At 38.9% G+C, this 27561-nt stretch overlaps 1 protein-coding gene across 1 annotated transcript; it reads left to right on the top strand.

Moving 5' to 3' along the window:
• The first annotated feature begins 2562 nt into the window (after positions 1–2562).
• mrc1b (mannose receptor, C type 1b) lies at positions 2563–26827 on the top strand. The gene is made up of 31 exons (XM_053628147.1): positions 2563–2645; positions 2940–3326; positions 4382–4561; positions 4697–4849; positions 5030–5143; positions 5291–5428; positions 5530–5709; positions 7407–7564; positions 7715–7831; positions 7945–8060; positions 8217–8365; positions 8505–8704; positions 8968–9092; positions 10500–10572; positions 10686–10839; positions 12500–12535; positions 12646–12812; positions 12940–12998; positions 13083–13183; positions 13770–13912; positions 15523–15625; positions 21331–21482; positions 22836–22853; positions 22975–23080; positions 23204–23433; positions 23565–23730; positions 23823–23981; positions 24078–24194; positions 24311–24481; positions 26063–26101; positions 26350–26827. Exons 1-31 carry the CDS (start codon positions 2567–2569, stop codon positions 26568–26570), a joined length of 4311 nt encoding a protein of 1436 aa, XP_053484122.1. The 5' UTR covers positions 2563–2566; the 3' UTR covers positions 26571–26827.
• Positions 26828–27561: the final 734 nt, after the last annotated feature.

Raw genomic sequence — 27561 nt, forward strand, 5'->3', positions numbered from 1 at the left:
CCAGAGGTCAACATGCTGACCTTGGCTCCAGAGCTCCAGCCTGGTGCAGCCTTCAGTTGACCTCTTGTATAGGCCTAAATATTGATTTTGATTATATGATTTGAATTTGATTTATTTGTAAATATACTTTTTGATTCATTAAACTATTTTTATTGTTTTTTTTTTTTTTGAGAAACTGTGTCTCTTGACTGCCTTGGTCCCTCACAAATAGCTTACCCAAATCATAAGTCTGCTATTATCTATAGATTATGTAACCAATCTCGTCTTTTTCTTAACAGTATTCGCGTTAATTATGAAACTGTATATAGTTTCTTAGTAGTTCTCCAGGAGACATGAAAGAAATAACAGTTATTGATTAGTGAACTACCGCATTCACCTGTGCACTATTACTATTACTTACTAATTCATTAATCCGAGTTTCTAGTTAGTTAATAGTAGTTACTAGAATGTTAATATTACGTTATTCATTTCTTCCTGTGTCGTTAATCATTAATGACGGATCAGTATTCTAAACTGTTACCCAAGTGTCTGGTGTTCCCTTTGTTATTGAAGTGTGTGGTGTCATTATGCCAAGATCTAAAGAGTTTGGTAAGGCCTTCAGAAGAAAAAAAAAAAGGGTTGTGGATGCCAGTTAAAAGTCTTTTCCCAATAGCTACAGTTTCTCAGAATTAACGAATCATGGGTTGTCATTGAGTTGACCTAAACATATTTTCTGCTGACATGAGCGAATTCATTCATAAGACGTTATTTTGGAAATGTATGTGCAACGTGCAGATATAACGGTTATACATAACCTTTATTAATTCAGTGATCTCTAGTATTGTGTTAGCTATCATGTTTATACGTTACTTTGTCGAGTGATTTAATTGAATTTTAGTGAAAGTTAAAACATTTACAGGTGCTCATGTCTAATCATCTGTCATGAAAAGCACACACTTTAGTATGCAATGCTCAATATGTTTTGTTTTTTTTTTAAAAAAAAGAGGAAAAATTATTTAGTATATGTAATATAGTATATGTTATTCAAATAGCATATTGGTAGAGGTTAACTTTGTTAAATTACATTACTTCAGAATGTGGCATACTGGACATTTGTGTGATGATGTGTGATTGTGCCAGAACATTGAAAGTCAATGTACAGAAGTTGCTACAGATAAGCTGCATGATGTTTTCTATGAGGCTGGGTTGAAATTTTAATGCCATTGTTTGATTAAAATATTAATAATTAATAAATTGTGACTTCAATTATTTGGTATCTGAATGTATAATATATATATATATATATATATATATATATATATATATATATATATATATATATATATATATATATATATATATAATTTTTTTTTTTAAATAGATCTCAAACATATTGCATAAAGTATGCCCATCCTCTTGTTATGACATTTTCCAGTCATCTGAAGCAATGAATCACTTTGGTAAACTCTTTCATCAAAATTTAATCTAAAATCTTGCATTCACTGTGAAATTTGGATTAAAAAGTGTGACAACTATTCCTTTGAATGTTGTGGATTGTCTCTGTCATACAGAACTGCTAATTCAGCACTTTCTACATTATGCAAGTCTTAGGAAAGGGGAAGTAAAAGCACATGCTTTATCAACATTTCCTGCGAAAGACCTTTTGACATGTTTTATCAACACGTCCTCTGAAAAACCTTTTGACATCAAGCGTTGCTTTGCATTACAGACTGATTTAAAAAAAAAAAAATTTATATATATATATATATATATATATATATATATATATATATATATATATATATATTAATTTGGGTTTGAAACCCGTCTGAAATATTTTGCAGTTTCAAAGGCTTAATTTGTGGCTATAAAAATCTGTTCATAAACAAAAATGTTCATAAAAAGTCAAAGTCAGAGTGATTGCTATGATTTAACATAGGTTTAACTGCCCCAAATGTCAAATGAATGTGTCTGTTAGGTTGTTTAATCACATTTTATTGGCTTCCAGCTTCTATGGCTAGAACACCCTGGAGGCTTACTCCTGAAGGAACGTGATGAGATAATGCAACCATGAATATCATTGCTCACGGCATGGATAAATGTAATATTGAATGATTCTTATCAGGTGAACTTTTTAATGAAATGATTAATAAACTCAAATCTTAACCAAAAACAAAAAACATATAAATCTTTCTTACAAATCCTGACAAAAAACTTTTTTTTCATTTTTATTTTGTACTCCCTTTTTTTCATTTTTTTTTTAAAAAGGAGTTTGTACTCATTCTATTTACCGATACACTGCAACTGCAGACATACATCATAAGTCACTTTCTAAGGTTGGAACTGCTGAAAAGACAGAATTTGCACGCAATACCATGATTCAAGCAATATAACAGCAATCCTTACATTTTTTCATCTTCCCTGAAGTCTAACGATTTTCTGATGAAATCAGTCATGAGTTATAACGAAATACATGTGTCATAAGATGTGTGCTCTGCTAGAAAAACAGTCACCAGTGCCAAAGTGACATTGTGAGACTTGGACAGAGGCAGGTTTGACACAGGATTTGGCTGTAAGACTGAAAAACATGATGAAAAGCAAGAGGTTGACAATAACTGCTGTTATTGTGCTTCTGCTTAAAATATCAGATTGCTTTGCTGATCCAGGTAAGTTGCATCTTTCTTTACATTTAATCACATTACTCCAAATTGAAGCCTTTAAAAAAAAAAAAAAAAATACTCAGCAAAGTAATATCAAATTTAAAAAAAAAATGCATAGAAACAATGGTTAGTGAAGAAAATAAATAGTAGTCCAAGTAGTGTTTCGCTATTTAACATTGCATTAAAATGACATGATCCTAATTTATTAACAGTGACAACAAAAAAATAGTACACAAACAGTACAAAATGTGAAGTTGTATTGTGCTTCGTAATGCAGTGCATGCTAAATTATTTTCATAGATGGAAATTTCTTGATCTACAATGCACATAAGAACAGATGCCTGACAGACAGCCTGCAATTTTTAGAGGTGTGTAACCCTCTCAGCACAAAGCAACAGTTTCAATGGACTTCTGAGGACCGAATCTTCAATGTTGCCCAGAAGAAATGCCTTGGCGTAGGGAGCAAGAAGGAGGGCAATAAACTGCAGTGGTACATCTGTAATGCCAAAAATGACCTCCAAAAGTGGGAATGCACGAACAATTCACAGTTTAGTCTGAAGAATGAATCACTGTACTTGTCCCTTCAGGGAGAATCTTATATTCTAACACTGTCCAGAAAGCAGGAAGACAAAAGCCAGTGGACAATACATGGAACAACGGACAGCATTTGCTCTCAACCATATCAAGGTATTACACAGAAAAGAAAATATTCAGTGGTTCAGCAAATATGACAAAAATATACAAAAAAGCAAATTATTAGAATTACTTAAATGCTTTAAGTTCTGTACATTCTTGTAAGTTCTTTAATTCTGTGTCTAAAACCCCATTTGTATATTTTGCTTACTTTACTGGGTTAAATTTACTGTCAATTTAAATGCTCACAAAGCTAGAAAATAATGTATGCTTGAACCGATTGCATGCTAAAGTGGGGGTGTGACTTCTGAACTCAGTTTGCATATTATGTGTTCACAGAACATTAAATTGATTTCATTTTGAGCATTATAGATGGGTTGTTTTCAATATTTGCTGTTTTGTGTAAGCTTTAAGGACTAAGGCTCTTGTATTATGAAATGTTTTTAAAGATCATCTGTTTCGGTAAAGTTTTCTTGGTTCACCCTCTTTGTGTTTCTCAGTCAGATATATGATGTGCGCACACACAACTTAATCTTGGGTTCTGCTAGTTCAGTCTTTATGAAGGCCGACGTGACTGTAATTACTCACCGACCATTAAGTAGTAATGATAATGTTTAGATGATGTGTACTTTATACAGCATTAAGCTTTCTGCAGTTCATTTATCTAAAATTTCAATAAAACAAGAAAATTTCTAGTTAAACATACTTCCATTTTCTAGGAGAATAATCCTTGGTGCCATATAATCCTTACTTTAAAAAATGCTTAGTTAAATTTACTAAAATGTTTTGTAGGTAAGTTGTTAACACACTTCTCTTGAGTAAATTTCACTCCAGTATTTATTTTTTCAGTGTATCAATAGCATCAATAAAAAGTAATGCTTTTTCATATGGACAACACTAAGGAACTGGAACATATAGTTCCTACTACTACACAAACATTAAGGCTGAATAAGCAATAGTCCAAACCTATAATCACATTATATAGAATTTTTTGTAAACTGTATTGAGAATCCATACACCTACTATTACATTGTAAAGTTGTAAAGTAATATGCAAGAGTAACACTGAGAGAAACTGAGTAACAGGTACTCTTTTCTGTATGTTTGCAGAATTATATACGCTTAAAGGAAATGGCTATGGTCGTCCGTGCCATTTTCCATTCAGGTACAAAAATAAATGGTATTCAGACTGCACAAGAGACGATTCCCCTATCAAACACGAGTGGTGTGCAATTGAACTGATATATGAAGATAAGGAGCTCTGGGGTTATTGCCCGACACGTCAGATAGGTACAGTTATATTACTTTTGACAGTTACATAATTACAAAATGTAAAAAATATATGTGAATGCTGAAATGAAATGTATACATGTTATAGCATATAACATACAAAAGTGCCTATTTAGAGGTTTATATCCTTTACAGATGATTTCTGGCGCAAGAACCCTCTCACAGGCGTGTACTACCAGATAAACAAAGAGTCTGCACTTACTTGGTATCAAGCCAGAAAAAGCTGTCAGCAGCAAGGGGGAGACCTGTTAAGTATCACTGAACCCCATGAGCAAACCCTCATATCAGGTATTATCTGAATACATAAAAGAAATTGTGTTGCAATAAAACAACATTAAATGCACAGATATAGTATACACATAAAAAATAATGGTGTATATATATATATATATATATATATATATATATATATATATATATATATATATATATATATACTGTAATCGATCATTTTCATTATTCACATAGGTTTGACTCAGGGAAATGGCCCACCGTTGTGGATGGGGTTAAACAGTTTAGATGCCTCAAGTGGATGGCACTGGATCAATGGCCAACCTTTACGCTATTTAACCTGGCTCAGTGGTGAGTATTTAGCTGCACTATACAGTCCCTGCTGGAGTAAACCAGGAAGATCATCAATATTCCGTGTCATGTTTTGCCATAATACAGCAATATTTATTTAACCTGTGATTTCATTCATTCCTTTTTTCAATCTTTTGCTTTGAATAGGGCAACCATCTCCTCAACCAGGTCATAGCTGTGGGGCAGTAAGTCAGCAATATGATTCCAAATGGTCCACTGATGTTTGTTCTGTGAGACATGGATATATCTGCCAACGAGTCCTCTACACTCCCACTATTCCACCAGGTAATCAGTGTCTTCATTATAAAATTGTTTATTTCACAAAACATAGCTTGTCTTTGCTTGACCTGTCATTTTAGATTCATTTCGTGTCACTTCTTGTCCAGTGGTGCACACAGGTTCTTGCCCCAGACCATGGATACCTTACACAGGTCACTGCTACTATCTTAATCGCGCCAAAAAAACATGGTCGGAGGCAAAAGATGCCTGTCGGCGTGATGGTGGAGACCTGTTGAGCATTCTCAATATAGAAGAACAAAGCTTTGCCATCTCACAACTTGGATACTGTGAGTTCCCATGCATCTGCTTTCCAGGATTACATGAAATGAAATGATTTATTCTGTATGATCTGTGTAAGGTACAAAGAAACTGAGAATTACACATTGAAAAAAATGTATTTGCCCATTAGAAAATTGTACATTATCCAATTTCGTTGTACATTCAATTTAAATATGTTTTGGTTCAACTAAATAGTCGTTTTAAAATACTTTGAAAATAAGATTATTTAGATTCATTATCCTAATGTAACTAAAAACCAACTACTGCGAGCACTCTGTGTGTCTGACTGGCACTGATATGATTATTAGTGATTGATTATTATGATCATGTTTATTAGTGTCTCACAGATTGGCAATTGGTTAACAGGTTCTGCACCTTTAAGAGGTCTCCCAATTATCATATGGAGAGGCTGTGTATCCAGGTGGGACAAGAGAACAGTGCAATGTCTAATAAACCTATTTAAATTTAGGTGTGTTTTTTCTATGAAAAACCAACCTAAACCCAAATTCACCCACAGAAAAGCTGCATCTCCATCTGGAATGACAATGACATTGATTACACAGGTAAATGTTGGCCTGCTCTAGCATTACTGCCTGTCACACTTTCTCCAGTGCCCTTAGGATTACCACTCTTCAGCCTTGCCAACATGCCTACCGCAACCAAAACCATACAGGCCTCCCCGGTCAATAAGGCTGTACCAAGCCCCACAGGCACCGTTAATGCATGCTCAGTGCCACTGGTTCCATGTGGTTTCCTCTGCACCTTATACCACTCAGGCATGTTTCCATATCTTCCTGCAACTAGACCTTGGGTTAGGTGTTACTACCTCAACACTCCTCGTTTCTCCTCACCTGAAGCTGCTTTCCTCTGCCTGTTCAACCAGGACTTTCAGGAACTTCCGCTGGTTTACTCCAGCTACTCCCATATCACGACAGTTGATCAACAAAGTTGTTCCAACAAAACCACGGCATCCTACCTCTACCGGGTAGATGATGGTTCTACAGACAGCCTCTTTGCACTCAGTGACGAGATCATAGTACTTCAGCGTATTAAAAGGCTGTTGTCCAGTGAACGTTAATCTTTGCTACTATTAGAAGAAGAAGAAGCAGCCTTTATTTGTCACGTATACATTAAAGCACAGTGAAATTCTTTTCTTCGCATATCCTAGCTTGCTAGGAAGTTATGTGTGGGACAGAGCACAGGGTCAGCCATTATACGGCACCCCTGGAGCAGATAGGGTTAAGGGCCTTGCTTAAGGGCCCAACAGTGGCAGGTTGGTGGTGCTGGGGTTTCAACCTCTGACCTTCTGATCAGTAACCCAGAGCCTTAACTGTTGAACCAGCATTAAAACACATTGTAAGTGAATCTTCCATAGAAGCCTATAGACTACAGGCTTTTCTGGAGTTCTACAGGCAGTGTGTCAGGCCTTCAGTGGAGAACTGAAACAGTTTGTGTAAAATGAATGACCAGTGTGATACTCCAGTGAAATATCTGATCATTTGATTCGCTAAAATATTGAATTTTAGCAACCCGACATGGTTAAATAACGTAGACACGTTTAAATAGTAACATTTCAATGCTACATTTTAATGAAATTTTATTGGAGGCTGGTCTTCTCATTTTGTCTTAAAGCGATTGCCTCTGTTAGATATAGTGCTAAGTTGTGCTGTGACTCTTTGTCATTTGTTTCAACCTAATTAAACAGTAAAGACGGACGAGTTGTGGATTGGCTTAAACGACCTCAAGACTGCGATGTTTTTCGAGTGGAGTGACCACTCCAGTGTTTCATTTGTCTCATGGGAGAAGAATGAACCAAGCCACAGTGCTGATGATAAAGAGGACTGTGTTTTAATAAGAGGAGAGGTACATTCGCTCCTTCACAAACACAATTTATGAGAAGCTATTCTACACATACTCTGAGCAGGGCTTACGCAGAACTACCAGTAGTTCTGTGAAGAATATACACAGATTAGGAGATACAATGGCTCATTGAAATGCATATTTTTTTTCTAGGAGGGCAAGTGGGCTGATGAAAACTGTAAAAATAAGTATGGATTCATCTGTAAGAAAGATGCCCAATCAAGTCCATCCACTAATGATACGGTTCTCACAAGTCCTGGCTGCAAGCCTGTAAGAGTTTGGTTTGCTTTGGTTTGGTTTGAGTGTTGTGTTGTTACTATCATATTATAAATGAAGCTATAATTAAATGTCTAATTTTAATCCTCATAATTGTCATAATGAAGGGTTGGACCAGATATGGGTATTACTGCTACTTCATAGGAACAGAAACTAAAACCTTCGAAGAGGCCAAACAGATGTGTGTGAAAACAGAATCTTATTTGGTTGACATCACAAGCAGGTCAGAACATTTTTGTCATGCAAAAGGCCAGTTTTGGTTCTAAATAATAAATATAATATAATTCATAACATTTTAAAACCTGTGGGTCAGTTTTTTTTCTTTTTTCCCCCAAGTAGCCCATTCTTTATTTCTGTATCCTATTTCTTTTCCTATCAGAGTTGAAAATGCTTTCCTGGTCAGCTTGGTAGGGATACGACCAGAGAAGCACTTCTGGATTGGGCTCTCTAATAACAAGGATCGGCACACTTTTGAATGGACTAACAGCAGAAAGGTTCCGTACACTCACTTTAATGCTGGAATGCCAGGTGAATGCTAAATCTGAAATATGCGATTGAGTATGCTGTCAGTAACATTGTTCCGGTACACACTGCAAAGTTTATGAACGCTTGTGTAATCAGTGCTACAAAGCTAAACATACATGCAATGACTATTTTCAAACCACAGGGGGGAAACAAGGCTGTGTCGGCATTACCACAGGGACACTTGCTGGATTATGGGACGTGCTAAGTTGTATTAATAAGGAAAAATATATCTGTAAACGGATGGCTGAGGATGTCATCACTACTCCAGCCCCCATAACTACCCCTGCTCCCAATTGCAGCAACGAATGGTTTCCACTTATGAACAGAGACTTCTGTACAAAGGTATATTGGGGATGAGCATTAGCCCATGACCATATGGCAATTGATTGGCTATTTAGAATTTTTTTTAAAATTCTTAATATAACAAAATGATCAGAGTAATGCAAAATGAAAATCATTGAGGGAAAAAAATTGTCTTAGGCTATTTTACTAACCATGAGCTTTACTAGAACATTTTCTAGTGCTATTTCACACATTTAATGATTTTTTTTCATACTCAAATGTAACCAATTGCTGGCCAATGAAACCTTTTGTTTTTGTTCAAGCTATTTCACGTGGAACAGGGACAAATGAAGACTTGGTCTGAAGCGCTCGACTTCTGCCGGGAACTTGGGGGCGATCTGCTGAGTATCCACACTGCTTTCGATTTGCAACTGACTGGCAATATCTAGTAAGATTGAAAATATTTTTTTACTTATATGCAAACAAGATCTTATTATTATGGTTAGCATATTAGAGCAGCGCATACACCATGTTGGAAGGAGAAGGCTATATGTCAAAGGTTTGTTATGGTGAGCACAGTTTAATACAGAAATTCAGTCCACATTACAGTCTGGTGAACCGTATGGTTCCTCATAAGCACAGGGGGCATGCTGAAGCAAAAACACTCTGTTTTCGTGTGTCTCTCTTTAAATGTAAAAGCACTGCTGCTCCCTGCCCCCTTTCCTGAAGAGGGCTCTGCCTTTACTGCTCGTGCTTCAAATACTACAGCGGATGTACCTTTACAGCTCATGCTTCAGATACTAAAATGATTCACCCAAAATGTACACAGTATTCAAAAAGACAATCACCTTACTGTTTTGTATATAATAAAGGTGCGGTTAGGAATTATACAGACAGTAATTATTTTCGGGTTAAAAATAACAATGGCGATATAGCACTGATCTCTGTGAGTACAATCATAAACAATGGTAAATTTAGCCGTATTAGCCGTGGAATCTGCTAACAAGTTCATTCGGAGAGGAGATTTGCAAACATTCACAAAATATAAAGTGCAATACTTCCGTATTCTGGATATGAAGCTGGATCATGAACAGTTGGTACTGATCCATTCTTGAGAATCAACTTTTTAGCAAATCCTGCTTTGTATTGACCCTTGTTCACAAAACAGTCTGGTGTGAAATGATTCGCACAAACATATACGACTTTAGGTATATTTGGGGCACTTTTCCTTCAAAAACACTGTGTGTTCAGTGGCTCTGATGCCGGGAGTACATGAAGACTCTTATGTTCATTCTTACAGACAGCAACAGAACACTTACGACGCTTAAGAAGCTGAGACATTCTTCTTATCACTGCAGCTGCTCCGGCGCGGAAAACATGGCAGACTGTGTGCAGCTCACTCAGGGGAGGATCTATGCTAATAAGGCAGAGTCTGTGGGTGGGGCTTATTCCAACGCGACGTCACATTAGGGCTCATTTTGAGACACTGTTTATGATTTATTGGGAATACAAAAAAGGAGTGGGTGGATTTTTACCATTGTAGGGTGGTTGTGTACACACACTGCCGACACACATTTATGTTCAAACACCATTTAAAAGTGAATATTGCATAATAGGTCTCCTTTAAGTTTGAACCACTTCTGAACCAGGTCTGTGTTCACAGATTTTAAAAAAAATAACATTTGGACCTGCACCAGTTTTATCAGATCTAACAATACATTGTTAACCTAGGCCTGTTCTAAATATGTTCCTAAAATATGCTAATGGGCCATTGTTCAAAAAGCTAAGCTGTTTGGCCTTAATCCAGTCCAGTGTTAAAAACATGCAAGCATTATGTACGTATTTATATTTGCAGCACCCGTGGAGCATGGATTGGTTACAGTATCCAGGATCCCTCTGTTGGTTATGTGTGGAGCGATGGATCCTCTGTAAGTATTGTTTCTTTTTTTAATCGGCAACCCATAACTGAATCTTTAAATTGATTGAAGAGTATAGGCTTGTATGGACTGTATGTTCAGCTACGATTTGGTGTTTCATTCAGACGTCTTATGAAAACTGGCAAGATGATGAACCGAACAATTACAACAATGTGGAAAACTGTGCTGAAATGACTTTTTGGTGGTGGAGAAAAACAGGAGAATGGAATGACTTGCACTGTGAAGACAAAAGGGAATGGTTTTGTGAGATTCGAAGAGGTAAAGAGACCCAAAAACACCAAAAGATTTTTTTTTTATTTTAAAACTACCGCATACTCTACTCAAACAATATTCAGTTAGAACACCACAACCCACACCATATTATATGATTAGATTGCACTGATCTGTTTATATCAATGATTTCATGTCACAGACTTTTCAGGCTGCTAGAGGACAAGATCGGTAACTTGTAACTTGGCAGTGCTGTGACTTGTCAGTTTCTGCTGGGGCTCTAAGCAGACAAGAATGCATTTAATAAAAGACTGCTGTTTACACAGAAGTCCCAGAGAAACTCTGTAAAGCTGATGTTGTACCATTTTATGCGAAATAGTATATAATAGAGGCTTTTGATGGGACAGGATGCAAAATAGTGCACAACATCGAACTTATGCACAGCCTGGGCTGGGGCACCTAAATTAATCATAAGCTACTATATGAATAAATATTTCGTTTTTTCAGTCCAGCAATCAAAAAATTTTCAAAGAAATATTGCAGCTGATATGTTCAATTTCAATACTTAAAATAGAGTGGCTTTTATTTTTAAATTGGTTTTAATTTTAGAGCTTTAGACAATGGGAGGGAAAGCAGGTGAAATCATGTGTGCTTTTAATATTAGCTAGCTAACTGTCATAATGTCAGATAACAGAAAATATATATATATTTTTAAAACAACAACAACAACGAAAAAGACTGTATTTCATTTGGACTAGTTTTATCATGGCTTTTGTTATGGCCCACATTGTTGTCATTAACCCATATTAGAGTGTGCTGTGAGTAGAGGTCTGATTCGGCTAAGATGGTGGCATAGTGCCTCTTTTACTGCAGTAAAGTTAGTTTCATGGTCAGACATTTATGTATTTCTGGTTAATCATGCACGAACAGCAGGACAAACGATGGCAGCTGGTGGTTTTTAAAATAGGCTGTCTGTCTGCAGACAAAGCCGGCCAGCAGTACACGCGCTTGGTCACAGCATTACCAGTCAACCAATCACCTTTAAAGTACAGAGAGAGCTGAAAGAACTGTTTTTTGCCTCATGACTTCTGAATTACATAAGTCTTGGCTATTGATCTGCCCTTCTGTGTAATTCTCAATCTCTCCTCATAAGCAAAATCATCAAAACACTGTTCCAAAATCAGGTCAACAACATTAGCAGTGTCTGCCATGTCATACCCAAAAGCAGCTAAGCTGCTAGCTAACTTTCACTGAAGAAGGTAGTGACAACCAGCTAGCTAGACCTATAAATAAACTAATAATTTCAGAAACAAATGCAGATCATCAAGCCACTGCACTTTGCCAGTCTGTGGTTGACTGATGGTGTTGCGTATGTTTAAGTTTGAAATGTCAGTCAGTCATATTCATTAGCATTTCAGTGACTTGACTTGGTGGCACAACCACTACACTTTTGAAACAGTAACATTAGCAATTAATATTATCAGTTAACATTAACTTGCGTAAAGAGGCACTGTACAGTATGTTATATTTAGAAGCTCAAGAAATGAGTGCAGATAAAATGGAATGGATATTAACAGAAGTGAAATGGACTTTAATTAAAGTCCGCCTTTTATTTTATTCAGTTTTTATGTAGTGTTTTAGTTGTCGTTAACCATAGTAAATATGATTGTGAATTCAATAGTGAAAAATGTGCTCTGTTTCCCTCTAGGAGTTACACCAAATGAAGTGGAAATTACAACTGAAAGTAAATCTTCTACAAAATTTGCAATGTATTTTACACTTTATCGTTTGTATCACCATCAATTACTGAAAATATTTTCCTAAGAAAATTCTGTTTTCTCCCTACATTTGCAGCATATAATAAAACAGACGATGGCTGGACTATATTCAATGATAATCAGTATTATATCAGTGAATACATGTATGTCTCTATGGAAGAAGCAAGGTGGTTCTGTAAGCAAAGGCATGGTGATCTTGTGGTCATTAATGATGAGAAAGAAAGACTATTTCTGTGGCATCAGGTAATTTTGCTAATAGAGAGCTGCATCATGTCATGGCCATATACGTACCTGTAAAACTTTTGTTTTGCATTGTTATGTGGTTTCTATGTCTTCATTAAATATTGTATTTATCATTTATTCCTTTTAGAAACAAATACATAGTGATTATTATATTGGCATGATAGTTGATCTGGATAAGTCTTTCAAGTAAGTAAATCCACCGACATTAAAGCACATTAAATACATTACTAAAGCATCAATACATTATTCACTATATGTGTGCACTACAAGGTGGATGGATGGGTCTCCAGTTGTATTCGAGGCATGGCAAACAAAACAGCCTGCTCTTCTGAACAGTGAAGAGTATTGTGTAAAGATGACTTATACTCAAGGTAAGTCAATCATCTAAAATCATAAATAAAAGATAAAAGTGCATATAATTACGCTACAAAGCATCAAATTCTACTTACCTCTGTAATGCTAGTCATCAAGAGTATTATTGATCAAATAATAGTGTGAGACACCAGACCATCACATGCTATTGCATTAAGAATTCTCCTTTACTGGAACTAAGGGGCCCAAACTTGTTCCAACATGGCAATACCTCCAAGTACACCAAGTGAGGTCCATGGTATGGTTTGCCAAGGTTTTCGTGGAAGAAGTCCCCACGTCAACTCGTCCAACATCACTGCCTGACCTCAGTAATGCTCTTCTGGCTGATGGAGCAAATCCCCACAGCTACGCTCAAAAATTTAGTGGCCTTCCCAGAAGAATGGGAGTTATTATAACAGAAAATTGGATTAAATATGTAATAGGATATTCAAAAAGCACACATGGGTGTGATTGGTCAGGTGATCACAAACTTTTGGTCATATACATCATATTTGTGTTATATTTGTTGTTATACTAGTATCATATTGCTTGTGAAGAAATCTTGGAAATTCTACAACCAGAGTAACAGACTTGTGTCTTCTCAAGGGCTTTGGGAGAGTATAAACTGTGGTGAACAACATAATTTTATCTGTAAACGAAGTGGCTCTGTCGAAGTCAATTCCACTGCTGCCCCCACTGAGCCCCCAAGGGGAGGCTGTGCTCCTGACTGGGTGAAGTTTCAGAGAAAGGTAAATGAGACTTTACATCAAACACATTCTTAGTAAATTATATCATATTATAGTAATAATAACTGGACTAAAACATTGTGCAAACTCATATCAGTAAAATGGAGAATTTTATTTCTTTTGTCTCCTTGACAAAATACAAAGAGTTGTATTCAGAATTGAGTTATGCACCCGTACTGAGACTTCAGACATACTGTAACTATAGACCTAAGGTGATAGTTCACTGAAACTGAAAATTCATAATGGAAATCAGGGGGAGAGTGGTTGTTTGGCAGTTACGGCTCTGGGTTACTGATCAGAAGGTCAGGGTTCAAGCCCTTGTACTGCCAAGCTGCCACTGTTCGGCCCTTGAGCAAGGCCCTTAACCCTCTCTACTCCAGGGGCGCTGTATCATGGCCGACCCTATTCTCTGACCCCAAATTCCTGACATGCTGGGATATGCGAAGAAAAGAATTTCACTGTATATATGACCAATAAAGACTCATTATCATAAAATGCTTTTTTTTCTGCGTCAATCTACACTCCACACCCCATAAGGACAAAGCAAAAAACAGATTTGAGATAACTTTGAAAATTTATTAATAAGAATAAACTGAAATATCACATTGACATAAGCATTCGGACCCTTTTGCGATGACACTTGAAGTTTAGCTCAGGTACATCCCACTTCTTTGGATCATCTTTGATATGTCTCTACAGTTTTACTGGAGTCCACCTTTGGCAAATTCAGTTGATTGGACATGATTTGGAAAGGCACACACCTGTCTGGATAAGGTCTAACAGCTGAAAATGCATATCAGAGCAAAAACCATGAGGTCAAAGGAACTGCCTGCAGAGCTCAGAGACAGGATTGTGTAGAGGCACAGATCTGGGGAAGGGTAGAAAAACATTTCTGCCTCCATAATTCTTAATTGGAAGAAGTTTGGAACAACCAGGACTCTTCATAGAGCTGACCACACAGCCAAACTAAGCAATCGGGAGAGAAGGGCCTTGGTAAGAGAGAAGGCCAAGAATATGTTGATCACTCTGGTTGAGGTTCAGAGATTATGTGTGGAGAGGGTAGAAACTTGTACAAGGTCAGCCATCACTGCAACAGTCCACCGATCTGGGCTTTATGGCAGAGTGGCCAGATGGAAGCCTCTCCTGAGTGAAAGACACATGAAATTTGAAATTTTGGAATTTTCGTCTGGCCAGTGTGCCATGAAGCCCAGATTGGTGTTACAGGGGCCTGGCAGCCAGCTCTGGGAAGAGTCCTGGTTGTTCCAAACCTCTTCTATTTACGAATTATGGAGGCCACTGGGTTTTGCTTTGTCATTATGGGGTATGGAGTGTAGACTGATGTGCAGGAAGAAATAAAGCAGTTTGGCATAAGGTTGCAACATTACAAAACATGAATAGAATAAAGGGCTCTGAATACTTTCTGAATGCACCGTATTTATCCAGAACTTTAATATTCACCTGCATAAATAAGTACTGCATGAAAAAAGAAAAAAAAAAAACCTAAAAATCAAATAACTAAGAGTAAGTACTGAATGGCCATTTGCTTAAAAACAAAATGGTGGTCACTGCACTGTAGGTATGTGCATATAACAACTCTGCTTATTTGCTTACAGTGTTACAAAAAAGAACTGGACCTGAAAACATGGACTGAAGCCAGATCATACTGTAAACATCTTGGAGGAAATCTAGCCTCTATTACTAGTGGACTCCAGCAAGGTCAGTTCTAATAACGATAATCATAAAACTAAACAATCATGCTTAGTTTTACTGCTTTAACTCATTTGAATTTTTGGTTGTTAACTGGTGAATGAAGAGATACATGAACAGATAACATAGAACCTGGGGAATTTTATCAACATTCTCTTTCTCTTAATTCCAGAATGTTTGGACAATATTAGTATTTTATTACTGCTTGGGAGATATCACAAGACTTAAGTGTTCTTACAAATATGAGTTTAATTTAAGAGGACAAGGGAGGTAGGCTTCAGAGAGAGCAGTGCTGATTTTTTAAAAACAAGTTATTTTTATGTACTGCTTGTCAGTACTGATCCAATGAACAAGAGTGAGCCAATTAATAAATTAATTTAATTTTTTATTTAGTATTTTTTAGCACTTTCCTTTCAAATGTAAATCACTGATCCGACTTGAATAATAAGACACTTCTTTTCTTTGACTCCTCACTACCTTCACATCCATCCCTCACATAATTGTAAGTTGCAGTGTAGTAAAAAAAAAAATATCATTAAGTCAATGAGTCACCAGACCACTTGGCATAAGTCAGGAATACACTCTGGAGGTTTACATTTACATTTTTGTTATCTGCTGTCAAACAATTGCAGTCCCACAGCATCAATAAAGAGCTATATTGTTCAGTTTTGGGGTTTTTTCGCTGATAATTGAGAGTGTTCTTAATAGTGAAGTCTCTTAGCTAGATTAGCTAATTTCCCCTCTTAACACATCACATTTTAGAGCATGATGATGTCACATTAGGTGAACCATAGGTGTGAGCACGGCATGAGAGGCCGTCTTGTTTCAGCATATGGCGTGAGAGGCCATGCTGTCGGCCTCTGGCAGGAGCATGGCATGGGAGGCTGCCTCTTCACCCTCTGGTTTGAGCATGGTGTGGGAGGCCATCTCGTCTGGCTCAGGCAGAGCGTGAGGTTGGCATGGGAGGCTGTGTCTTCGACCTCTGGCAGGAACTGAATTTGGGAGGCCATGCCGTCAGCCTCTAATAGGAGTCCAGCAGGAGAGACCACCTCATTGGTCTCAAGCTGGAGATGAGGTCAACAAGTTGACCTCAGACTGGAGCTCGACAGGGGAGATAACCTCATTGGTCTCAGACTGGAGATGTGGAAGTGAGGTTGCCACAGGTGGCCTCCGGCTGACGCTTGGCTGTGGAGGCTGCCCTGTTGATCTCAGGCTGGAGCTCTGGAGGTGGGGTTGCCACAAGTTGGAGCAAGGCTGTGGAGGCCACCCTGTTGGTCTCAAGCTAGAGCTGGGCTGTACAGGCCACCCTGTCGACCTCTGGCTGGAGCTCTGCAGGGGAGACCAAATAATTGGTCTCAGGCTGTAGCTTTGCAGGGGAGACTGCCACATCTCAACCGTCACCTCATAGAAGACAGCTTGCCTCCCCAAACAATTTTAAATCAAAATTAAAGTCACCTTTTCCAAAAATCACTCTCATTTGGCATACAAACTTGGCCACACTTCCCAGGCTGAGATTAGCTGTGTCAGTCAAAGGCTCCACCCATTGGAGAGCTGAACCAATGAACTGGGACAACATGAACCCCAACCAATGTCCCTCTTTGGGCTTGGGGTCAAGCTAACTCCCAAAATAAAACTGACACTGAAGGAAGAAACCATTCAAGAAACTTTCAAAGCCAGCAAAGGGAGCCAGAGCATCCATGTTGAGCCACTGGAGAAATCGCACGGAATCAAACGCCAGCCTGGAGGTCCCAGCATAGCACTCCTCAATGACTCAGCTGGTTAGGCTGGTCTTAGCTGGTCAATGTTTGTCAGGCTGAAATTTACAAATTAAAAAGGCTGACTATATTTGTTCAGACAACTTGGCAGAAGCCCTTATCCAGAGCGACTTACATTTATCAAACTGAGCAGTTGAGGATTAAGGGTCTTGCTCAAGGGCCCAGCAGTGGCAGCTTGGTAATGCTGGGATTTGAACTCATGACCTTCCGATCAGTAGTCCAATTTCTTAACGCTCAGCTACCACTATCCTAGTTTAATAATTTTGTTGTAGAATTTTCAGATATAGTCTAGATTATTAACAACTGAAATAAGTAGTTAAGCTATGCTACCAAGCCTGCCTGACTACTCTTGTAATTTGAGACAGCTAAAGCCATTGTTTTAAGACCTTGCTTTGAGACCAGCTAAAGCCAGCTGAACACCAGCTTGGCCATGCTGGGAGACCAGCTAACCCACCATCTAAAATCATCTGAACACGAGCTAAAGCCAGCTGAACACCAAGCTGCTTTAGCTGGTGGGTCAGCTGGCAGACCAGCTTGGCCAAGCTGGAAGACCATCTTAAACCAGTTACATACATCTACATCCAGCAAAGGCCAGCCAACCAGCCTAGGCTGGTTGTAGTTGTTTTTTTTTTTTCAGTAGGGATACGAGACAAAGTAGAAGCAGTGCGTTCTCTTTGTCATTGTGGTCAGCTTTCTGTGGCAAAAGCGCAAGCTCCAGACCATCTTGGTCAATGAAACCATTTGGATTCAAAGTAGCAAGTGGGTTCAAAGTATAGTGCGAGTAGCACCATAGTTGTGTTTGGATGAGGTCCAGTTCCAGCAGTATTTCAGGCTGGACAGGATTCAGTTTTAAATGCAGTCTTTTAGGATTTACTCAACCAAATCTGACTGCCTATGAGTTATGATTACTCAGCTAATCATGGTATGCATTAATGCATTAATCATCTTACTTTAGATATGTTTGTCCACACATAATTTTTTTTTACTTGTGCATAATTTTTATGCATACCCATCTTTTTTTTTTTTTTTTTACTTTTTACGGCCAGAGACATATCTTAAATATTGGCCAATTTGTAAACACTAGAATTAATTTTTCCTCCATCTACACATTACAGTGTCTGACAGGAGACGGATTACGTGCACTCTACTCTCTTCACTCCCACTGGTAGACTCTGCACCAAGGCACTCCATATTTGCATAAAGTTAAGCTTTGTCGTGCCGCTGGACACGCCCACAATGGACACAACCAATGGTGGTTGTCACTCATGTGGCTGGAAGTCACCAGCTCTCATTGAAAATGAGTGCTCTCCAGCAGCTTTATCGCTGCAAGTCGCTGTATGTGTGAACAGCCCTCTAGTTATGATTAGTTTGTTAATTTATGCCCTGCTGTCTCCATTCCTCATCGTTAACTCTCGTTCATTGTATGCATGCCTTTCCTGTTCCTGTTACCTCAAGTGCGCTTACTCATGTCTGTTAAAGTGTTCGATTATGGATATTCCTTGTTTAACCCTGGCTGCTTGTTCTTGACGATGTTTCTTGGATTCATCTTAATAAATACCACTCTCTGTTTATGCACTTGGCTACTTGCATGTTACACCTAATCAGCAGCTGTCACGAGTCGTGGTCGAGCCAGAAGCAGGTGCAGATAATGACTTTTATTGAAGCAAACGTACTAAGAAGCAAAGACACTAAGACAACTTGAAATAACACTGTGGCATGAAACAAAACACTGAGACATAAACAACATGAGTCTAAGACAACTTAACCTAATACTGTGGCAAAACTAAACATAAACTAACAAGATCAAGAAACATGGAACACAGCGGTCTAAGACAACGAAAGACCAGCTAATGGTGCAGACAAGGACTATATATACACGAGTGCTCATTAACCAAAACATGAATCAGGTGCAGGTGGTCATGTGACAACTAGAGCAGTGCAGTGGCTGATGGGAAGTGGAGTCCAGAGTTTCCCGATACGTGACAGAACCCTCCCCCAAGGGCGCTACTCCCGGAGCGCCCAAAATTATACGTCCTCCATCTGGTGGTCCTGGCCCCCTGGAGAAAATGTCCCCCGCAAAACCAGGAGGCCGGGCGGCTTCTACAATGGCACAGGGAGGCTGAGATATTTCCTCGCCAGAGCATGAAAGCGGGGCGACGTCCTCGGCAGAGCATGAAAACGGAGCGACGTCCCCAGCTGAACTGGAAGGCCGAGCGACGTCCTCAGCTGAACAGGCGGGCTGAGCGACGACCTCAGCTGAACGGGGAGTCTGAGTGACGACCTCAGCTGAACGGGGAGTCTGAGCGACGACCTCAGCTGAACAGGAAAGCGGGGTGATGTCCTCGGCAGAGCATGAAAGCGGGGCGACGTCCTCCACGGGACAGGAGAGGGGAGCGAGGTTCTCCGCGAGGCCAGGGAGAGGAGCGAGGTTCTCCGCGAGGCCCAGGAGAGGAGCGAGGTTCTCCGCGAGGCCAGGGAGAGGAGCGATGTCCTCCGTGGAGCAGGAAGGGGGAACGATGTCCTCCGTGGAGCAGGAAGGGGGAGCGACACACTGAGAGAAGCGAAGAAAAGGAGTGACGTCTTTAGCGGAACATGGAGGCAGAGCGACATCCTCAGCGGAGCAGGATGGCAGAGCGACGACCTCGGCCGAGCAGGAAGGCAGAGCGACGTCCTCGGCCGAGCAGGAAGGCAGAGCGACGTCCTCGGCCGAGCAGGAAGGCAGAGCGACGTCCTCGGCCGAGCAGGAAGGCAGAGCGACGTCCTCGGCCGAGCAGGAAGGCAGAGCGACGTCCTCGGCCGAGCATGAAGGCAGAGCGACGTCCTCGGCCGAGCATGAAGGCAGAGCGACGACCTCGGCTGAGCAGGAAGGCAGAGCGACGTCCTCAGCTGAACAGGCGGACTGAGCGACGTACTCAGCAGAGTGGGCAGGCTGAACGAGAGCCATAATAGGGGAGGGAGGGTGGGAGATGGTATTAGCCCCGACCACAAACTCCCCCTTGTACCTGGACTCCTCCTCCTGTTGGCGTGGCATGGCGTAGTCCTTCATGAACATAGGCGGTAAGTTGAAGCCCAGGTAATTCCTGGCGACCTGCTGCTTTCGTAGCGCAGCTTGGTAATCTTCCGACTGTTGGCGTAACGTGGCAAAGTACTCCACTAACATTGGTGGCATCCTGACGCCCCAGTTATCCATCCTGGCGATCTGCTGCTTCTGATTGTAGGTCTTTCGTTCTGTCACGAGTCGTGGTCGAGCCAGAAGCAGGTGCAGATAATGACTTTTATTGAAGCAAACGTACTAAGAAGCAAAGACACTAAGACAACTTGAAACAACACTGTGGCATGAAACAAAACACTGAGACATAAACAACATGAGTCTAAGACAACTTAACATAATACTGTGGCAAAACTAAACATAAACTAACAAGATCAAGAAACATGGAACACAGCGGTCTAAGACAACGAAAGACCAGCTAATGGTGCAGACAAGGACTATATATACACATGAGTGCTCATTAACCAAAACATGAATCAGGTGCAGGTGGTCATGTGACAACTAGAGCAGTGCAGTGGCTGACGGGAAGTGGAGTCCAGAGTTTCCCGATACGTGACAGCAGCAGTGAACTAAAATATGCCAGATGTGTTTGGACATGCCCCTCAAGAGGAAAATAGTTTAGAATAGAATTTTGTTTGGAGGAAAATGGGAAATGCAGTAGATAAGTTGTATACTGTCAGGCCCATAGTCTATTACCTATAGAATGCAGTGTGTTTCCTTAACATTTTGAGCTTTAATAGACTGTAGGCTCAGAAAATCGGCCAAAGCTTGGTGAGCTCAAGTTTTGACTTCTTTGACTTTTTTATTCAGAGGGAACTAAATCTTCAGTTGATTTGAACACTTGAACACTTACGGTGCTTCTTTTTTCCTCCATCTTTTTTTGTGTATAGCCTTTTTAACCTTAATGATGGATGGTGATAACCCAGAAGATTTATGGATTGGCTTCAGTAACTTGGCAAAAAAAGGATTTAAATGGACAGATGGGAGTGTCGTCAGTTATACAGGCTGGGCCAAAGGACAACCATCAAGAACAGAATATATGGTTAGATGACAAATTCCTTTTTGTTTGTTTGTTTGTTTATCAAAGAGCAAAATCCTTACACTGTTCTGGTTAATAATTTCGCCTATGCACTTTTTACACACTTGATGTCAGTTAGAACATTATGTCAAAATTACAAAAAAATATATTTTTAAGTGTACCGATTCATATAGTGACATATCACAAGGCCATTATTGGTAATTACATTTGGTTATATGACATTTCCACCACACAGCATATTTTGTTTTTTGATAGTTAACCCAGAAAGGTGTGTTAATTTACAGCTGTGTATGCAGTTTTATTACAAATGAACGGCTGTGATTGGTGGGTTGTTGGCCATAGATTAGCTTATAACACAATGGGCCCTTCCACATTTTGCTGTATTGTCCGCCATGCAACTACAAATAAAAAAATTAACAGCCAGCTTGTCTTGAGTGACTGGGCTAGTGACTTTGCCTTCGCAAGTCATTACCCCAGGCATTCAGGACAAGCAGGCTATTCATTTATTGATTTGTAGTTGCATGGTGGACATGAACCAGAACCAGAGAAAGAAAAGAAACCCTTCTTGCAAAAGTTTTCATTTGGTGTCATGTTAAAAAATAATATACTCATATGACAAACCTCGATGCTGCTTGTTCTGAATCCCACTGCTGCTGCACTGCACATCAGTCATGATCTGGCTGAAAGTAGAATGATATTTGGTGTAATATTGAGTGTTAATGAGCGTTTTTGATTAGCACTATTAATGACTACTTACACCATGGGCATGGGTATACAGTATCTTTTCTCATTCGCATCCGTTCACTGCAGAAACATCTGTTTCCCTTATTTTTGAAGGCATCTTTGCTTTACAACATTTTACTACATGTGTGTTAGATTTCCATGTATCTCAGGAATCTCAGATCTCCCGTCATTCCTTCCAGCCGGTTCTACAATTACTTCTATTAACCTTTAGTTCTGTGCTTAGAAAGTGTGGTTCTCCTCAGAGCGTTTCAGATCGATCTGGGGAACCTAAATGAACACACACTAACACATGCATGCTCAAATGGACATCCGAGTTTATTCATGCAAACCAAGAGTATTTATACACATTGTTAACAGCAGTGCATGGACGGTTTCTACTGGCGCAGGGGCCAGACAGATTTAGACAAAACACACAGCTCCCAGGGTCATACTACAAAATAAGTATACTGTAATAAAGATGGCAGGTGATCAGCTTATTCAAAGAGGTAATTAAATGTATACATTCATCATAGGTATTTGATAGCAGTTCATAATATAAGAGAGTACATGATATAAGAGAATTTCCTTTCAATGTGCCTGAAAACTTGTTTCTTGTTTCTGTTTTTATTACAGTGGATGTGGGAAAATGAGGTATTTATTTATTTATTTATTTATTTATCTATTCGTTTATTTACTTACTTACTTATTCACTTATTTAATTATTTAGTTATAGGAAACATGACATTTATATGTTGTTTTTTTTTTTTTTAAGGAACCAACTTGTATTGCAATGGGAAGCATGCAACGACTTGAGCTGGGCAAGTGGGTAACAAAAAGCTGTAATGATACCATTGGATTTATTTGCAGTCGTGCTATTGGTAAATCTACAAGAACCATTTTTGGATCATTTGAAATAAATTTTTTTATGCTTTTATTAATAAACAGCAGATAACACATTTTGAAATTCCAATTGTAAGTCTAAGTCTTTTGTTTCTGTTCAGATCATTTTATTGACCCAAGCCCGACAAAGACACCCACAAATTTAATCAAGGTTGGAAATGATTCTTACATGATCTTGCCAAAAAACCTGACATGGTATGACGCAAGGCGTCAGTGTGAGTTGGAGGGTGCTCATCTTGCTAGTATTCGAGACTTGCTTACTCAGTCTTACATTGAGCTGCAGACCTCAAAACTTGGACAGCCCCTATGGATTGGCCTTAACAGCAAAGAGGTATGGCACAAGAAAATGAAATACTGAAGAGGAGGATGAAGGACTTATCATTCAAGTAATTTCTGGCAATGTTCTGTACATAAATACATCAAAAAGAAAAAGAAAATATGTTTATATATTGCTGTGTACAGACAAATGGATACTTTTTGTGGATTGATAACTGGCAGCTGAATATGGAGAATTGGGCCTACAGTGAACCAAAGAGGGACCACCCTTGTGTTTACGTGGATGTGGATGGAAAATGGAAAACTGCCTATTGCAATCAAACTACCTACAGCATGTGTAAGAAATCAACAGGTGAGCTATACTCAACCGCAAACAAGCACAACATGAATGAATGATATTAATTGAGTAATACATCCCATACTTTCTCTTTATTTTATTCACAGACATTGCTCCAACTCCACCAGTGCAGTACCCTGGTGTGTGCCCTGACATAACTGAAACTGAACCAAAGATGACATGGCTGCCTTATAGAGGGCACTGCTATGCATTTGTGACTGAAAGCGTATCATGGAGCAAAGCCTCTCAGCTCTGTTTGACAAGAGGTGAGAAAAGATTATTATTATTTAGATATGTTTAGATATTTATTTACACATTATTATATATACAGTTTGTCCATACTAAGATTTATTTCCCATCAGGTGCCAGTCTTGTCAGCATTGAAGACACAGATGAGGCCAAGTTTATAGAGAATTACATCAGTTTTCTTGGGAATGAAAATGGCAGGTTCTCGATAGGCCTTTTTAAGACATATGAAGGTAATACTATTTGTATATTTATACTGCTGCTCACCAAAATAGACTTGGTGGCAGAAACTTGTATATTTAAGGCATTGACACTGTGTTGGTTTTGTGTTTGTGTTTGATCCGCACAGAGCACTGGCTGTGGCTAGACAGAAGTGTCGTGGATTACACTAATTGGGAAGAATCTACAGAGTATAATGACTATAGCTATGACTGTGCATTTATCTCCACCACAACTAAACAATGGGGAAAACAACACTGCTTATATTCTCATGCACCGTTCATCTGCAAGACAGCCAAGGGTAATTGAAGTCAGAGCTGTGTGTTGCATGAAAATGTTGTTCAGAATGATTCTTTGTGTCATAAACATTTCTATTGATTTTAATTAGTTCAAAATACTTCAATTTCACAATTTCTTAAGCAAGACCTTCAGCATAATGGAACTCTTTCATACTAATGAAATGTTACGTATGTAACAGTGATGACTATGACTATGTATGGAGGACCACCAAGACAATTTTCTTTGGAACTGGTAATATTGTTTGCTCATTTCATTGCTGACTGCAAATAGCAAAACCATACATTGTAATTGTGGCCCCCTTCTATATCACAGACTTCTCATATCAACCAGAATGAGTAATCCAGCAGGTCCTCCATTCAGTCACAGAACCACAATTACATGCATACCCTTCCCTTCTACTTTTGTTTGCTTTGGACTGTTTTCTTCATTGTCTATTCAAATTACAAATGACACAAAAAGCATAATTTGCTGGGTGGTTGAAGCGTTCGATGAGCCCATTCATCTGTGAGTGGTAGACGGATGCCCTCAGGTGTTTAACCTGCAACAGTCGACACAAATCAGACATTAGTTTGGATGTGAAGGGCGTACCTTGATCAGTTAGTATGTCCTTTGGGACATGTGGCTGAATAGGAGCACGAGTTCCATAGTGCAACACCTCAGGGTACCTGGTGGCGTAGTGCATGATGGCCAGGATGTATTCGTGACCCTAGGTGGATTTTGGGAGTGGCCCTATGAGGTCCATGCCAATCCAGCCGTGTGTGTTTAGGCAGCCCCGCCTTGCAGCCACGCGCTGTTGAGTGTGTCCAAGACAGAAGTGGTACTGAATTGGAACTGTTCTTTCAGCACCACAGTGGCAGTTGTTGACAAACAATAGGCCATGTGCCTGTTCTATGGACACATTGAATCATGGTAAGAGTAGTTCACCCAATTTTATGGATTTATGTCAATGCAAACTCCTTTGATTGAACAATTTAACAATAATATAATTAGCCAGAAAGGATAGAGCGCTAGGTGGCATGGTGGCTTAGCATGCCTTGCACCTCCAGGGTAGGGGATTCAAATCCCACCTTCACCCTGTGTGTGCAGATTGCATGTTCTCCCCATGATTTGGGGGTTTCTTCCATGTATTCTGGTTTCCTCCCCGCTCCAAAGACATGTGTTGTCGGCTGCCTGGCATTTCCAAATTGTCCGTGGTGTGTGAATGTGTGTGCGATTGTGCCCTGCGATAGGTTCGCACCCCATCCAGGGTGTCCCCCGTCTTGTGCCTTTGGAAAGTTCCTTTGGAAAGGCTCCAGGCTCCCCCGCTACCTGTGTAGGATAAGTGGTCTGGAAAATGGATGGATGGAGTACTATATTTACATATTTGAATCTACTTACTCAACTTGTTGACAAGATAAGAATGCTAAAAGGAGGATGACTGTAATATTACTATATAGATCTTTATACATAGATCTTTTAGTAATGCCATTTTAAATGCTATGTAATACAGTATCTACAGAGGATTTTCTGGGCATTGTAAATGTGTATTCATGTGTAATTTATTGACCTGAACATATTTTTCCTTTTACTATTTTTGCTGCAGTTGCAAAACCAACCACTACTCCAGGAATTAGTCCTACAGGTAATAGTCCAGCTAATTCAATACCTCTATTAAATACTCATGCACTGAAAACATTTCTTAAATATGTATTTAATCAAAATTCTTCATATTTGCTTGATTTCTTGACTTTAAAGGATATGAATAATGTCTCACTTGATGTCACCATTCATTACCGTTATTACACAATGCAAGATGCTTCTTGTATTTTTTATTTAGTTATAATGCTGCATCTCGCATCTTAAATGTTGCATTCCCTGATTTCTTGGTAGAAGAGGCTGCAGCACATAGGAACCTTTCTGGTGTGGCTGTGGCTGTGGTAATTGCAGTGCTGTTTGTGTTGGCTGGATTGGCTTACATCTACCACAGAAGGACCAGCAGACAGGTTGCCACACCTGCATATGAGAACCCCATGTATTACACTACAGAATCCCCCTTGTCAGAGGACAAAGATACCAAATCATTAGTTGACCACATGGAAAATAATGAATAAGTTTCATGAATGTGCTTTTTTTAATGAGTTCTTTCTTATATTAATCAATTTATTCTTTACATTAAACATCAACTAATGTGAATATTGACCAAATGCTTCCACATTTGGGGTGTTAGCTAAGTGGTTTTGAAATTATATCAGTGCTTTAGGGCACAATTGTTTATCAGAAACTGGATGCTGGTGTTTCACTTAACAACTAGAATTGCATTGCTGCTCAAATACTTGTTTGTCTTAAGTTAAATAAAAGAATATCAAAGATTTAGTCTTCATGCAAGTTCTTCATGTAATACACGTTTTTTTTTCCATGACATTTTTTTAAAAATGTATTTATTTATTATCTAGTGAAGCAGTTTGGCTGCATTCTTTTCTGTACCACTGGCACTAACGGAGTGTAGAGACAGATGCAAGTGCAGTTCAGTGCTTTAATAAGAGCAAGCAGAAATATCCAAAAAGTAAGGCAAGATCAAAGTCACATAAACAGGCGTACGTCAGGCGCTGAACAAACAATACAAACTAGGCTATACAAGACACATGACTGAAGAACCAGAACAACAAACTCAGAACCGAAGGTTTGGTTAAGTCAGATGATGAACACAAATTTCACAACTTATTTCACAAGAATACTGTAAGTGAGTGTCTCCTTTTAAAGTGAGTGTTTGATTGAGTTCATAGATTGTGTGGGCCTGACAACCAATAAAAATGTATACTTACATTTTTTCAATTAAAAAAATAGACATTTAATTACAAATAATGCTAAAAAGGGTTAGCCTAACCCTAAGTTCAAAACTGTGTTAAACAATATAAAGTCAGAAACCAGTCAATAAACTAAAACATAATTTGCCTATACTTTAGTTAATTAACTATATTTTTAAAATATGCGGATGCATTATCACAGAAATAAAATAGATAAAGTGAAACATAAAAATAACAAAATATACCATTAAAATACATAATGCACCGATCAACCATAACATTCAAACCACTGACAGTT

This window comes from Ictalurus furcatus, chromosome 7 (genome assembly GCF_023375685.1).
Source record: "Ictalurus furcatus strain D&B chromosome 7, Billie_1.0, whole genome shotgun sequence".
Classification (NCBI taxonomy): domain Eukaryota; kingdom Metazoa; phylum Chordata; class Actinopteri; order Siluriformes; family Ictaluridae; genus Ictalurus; species Ictalurus furcatus.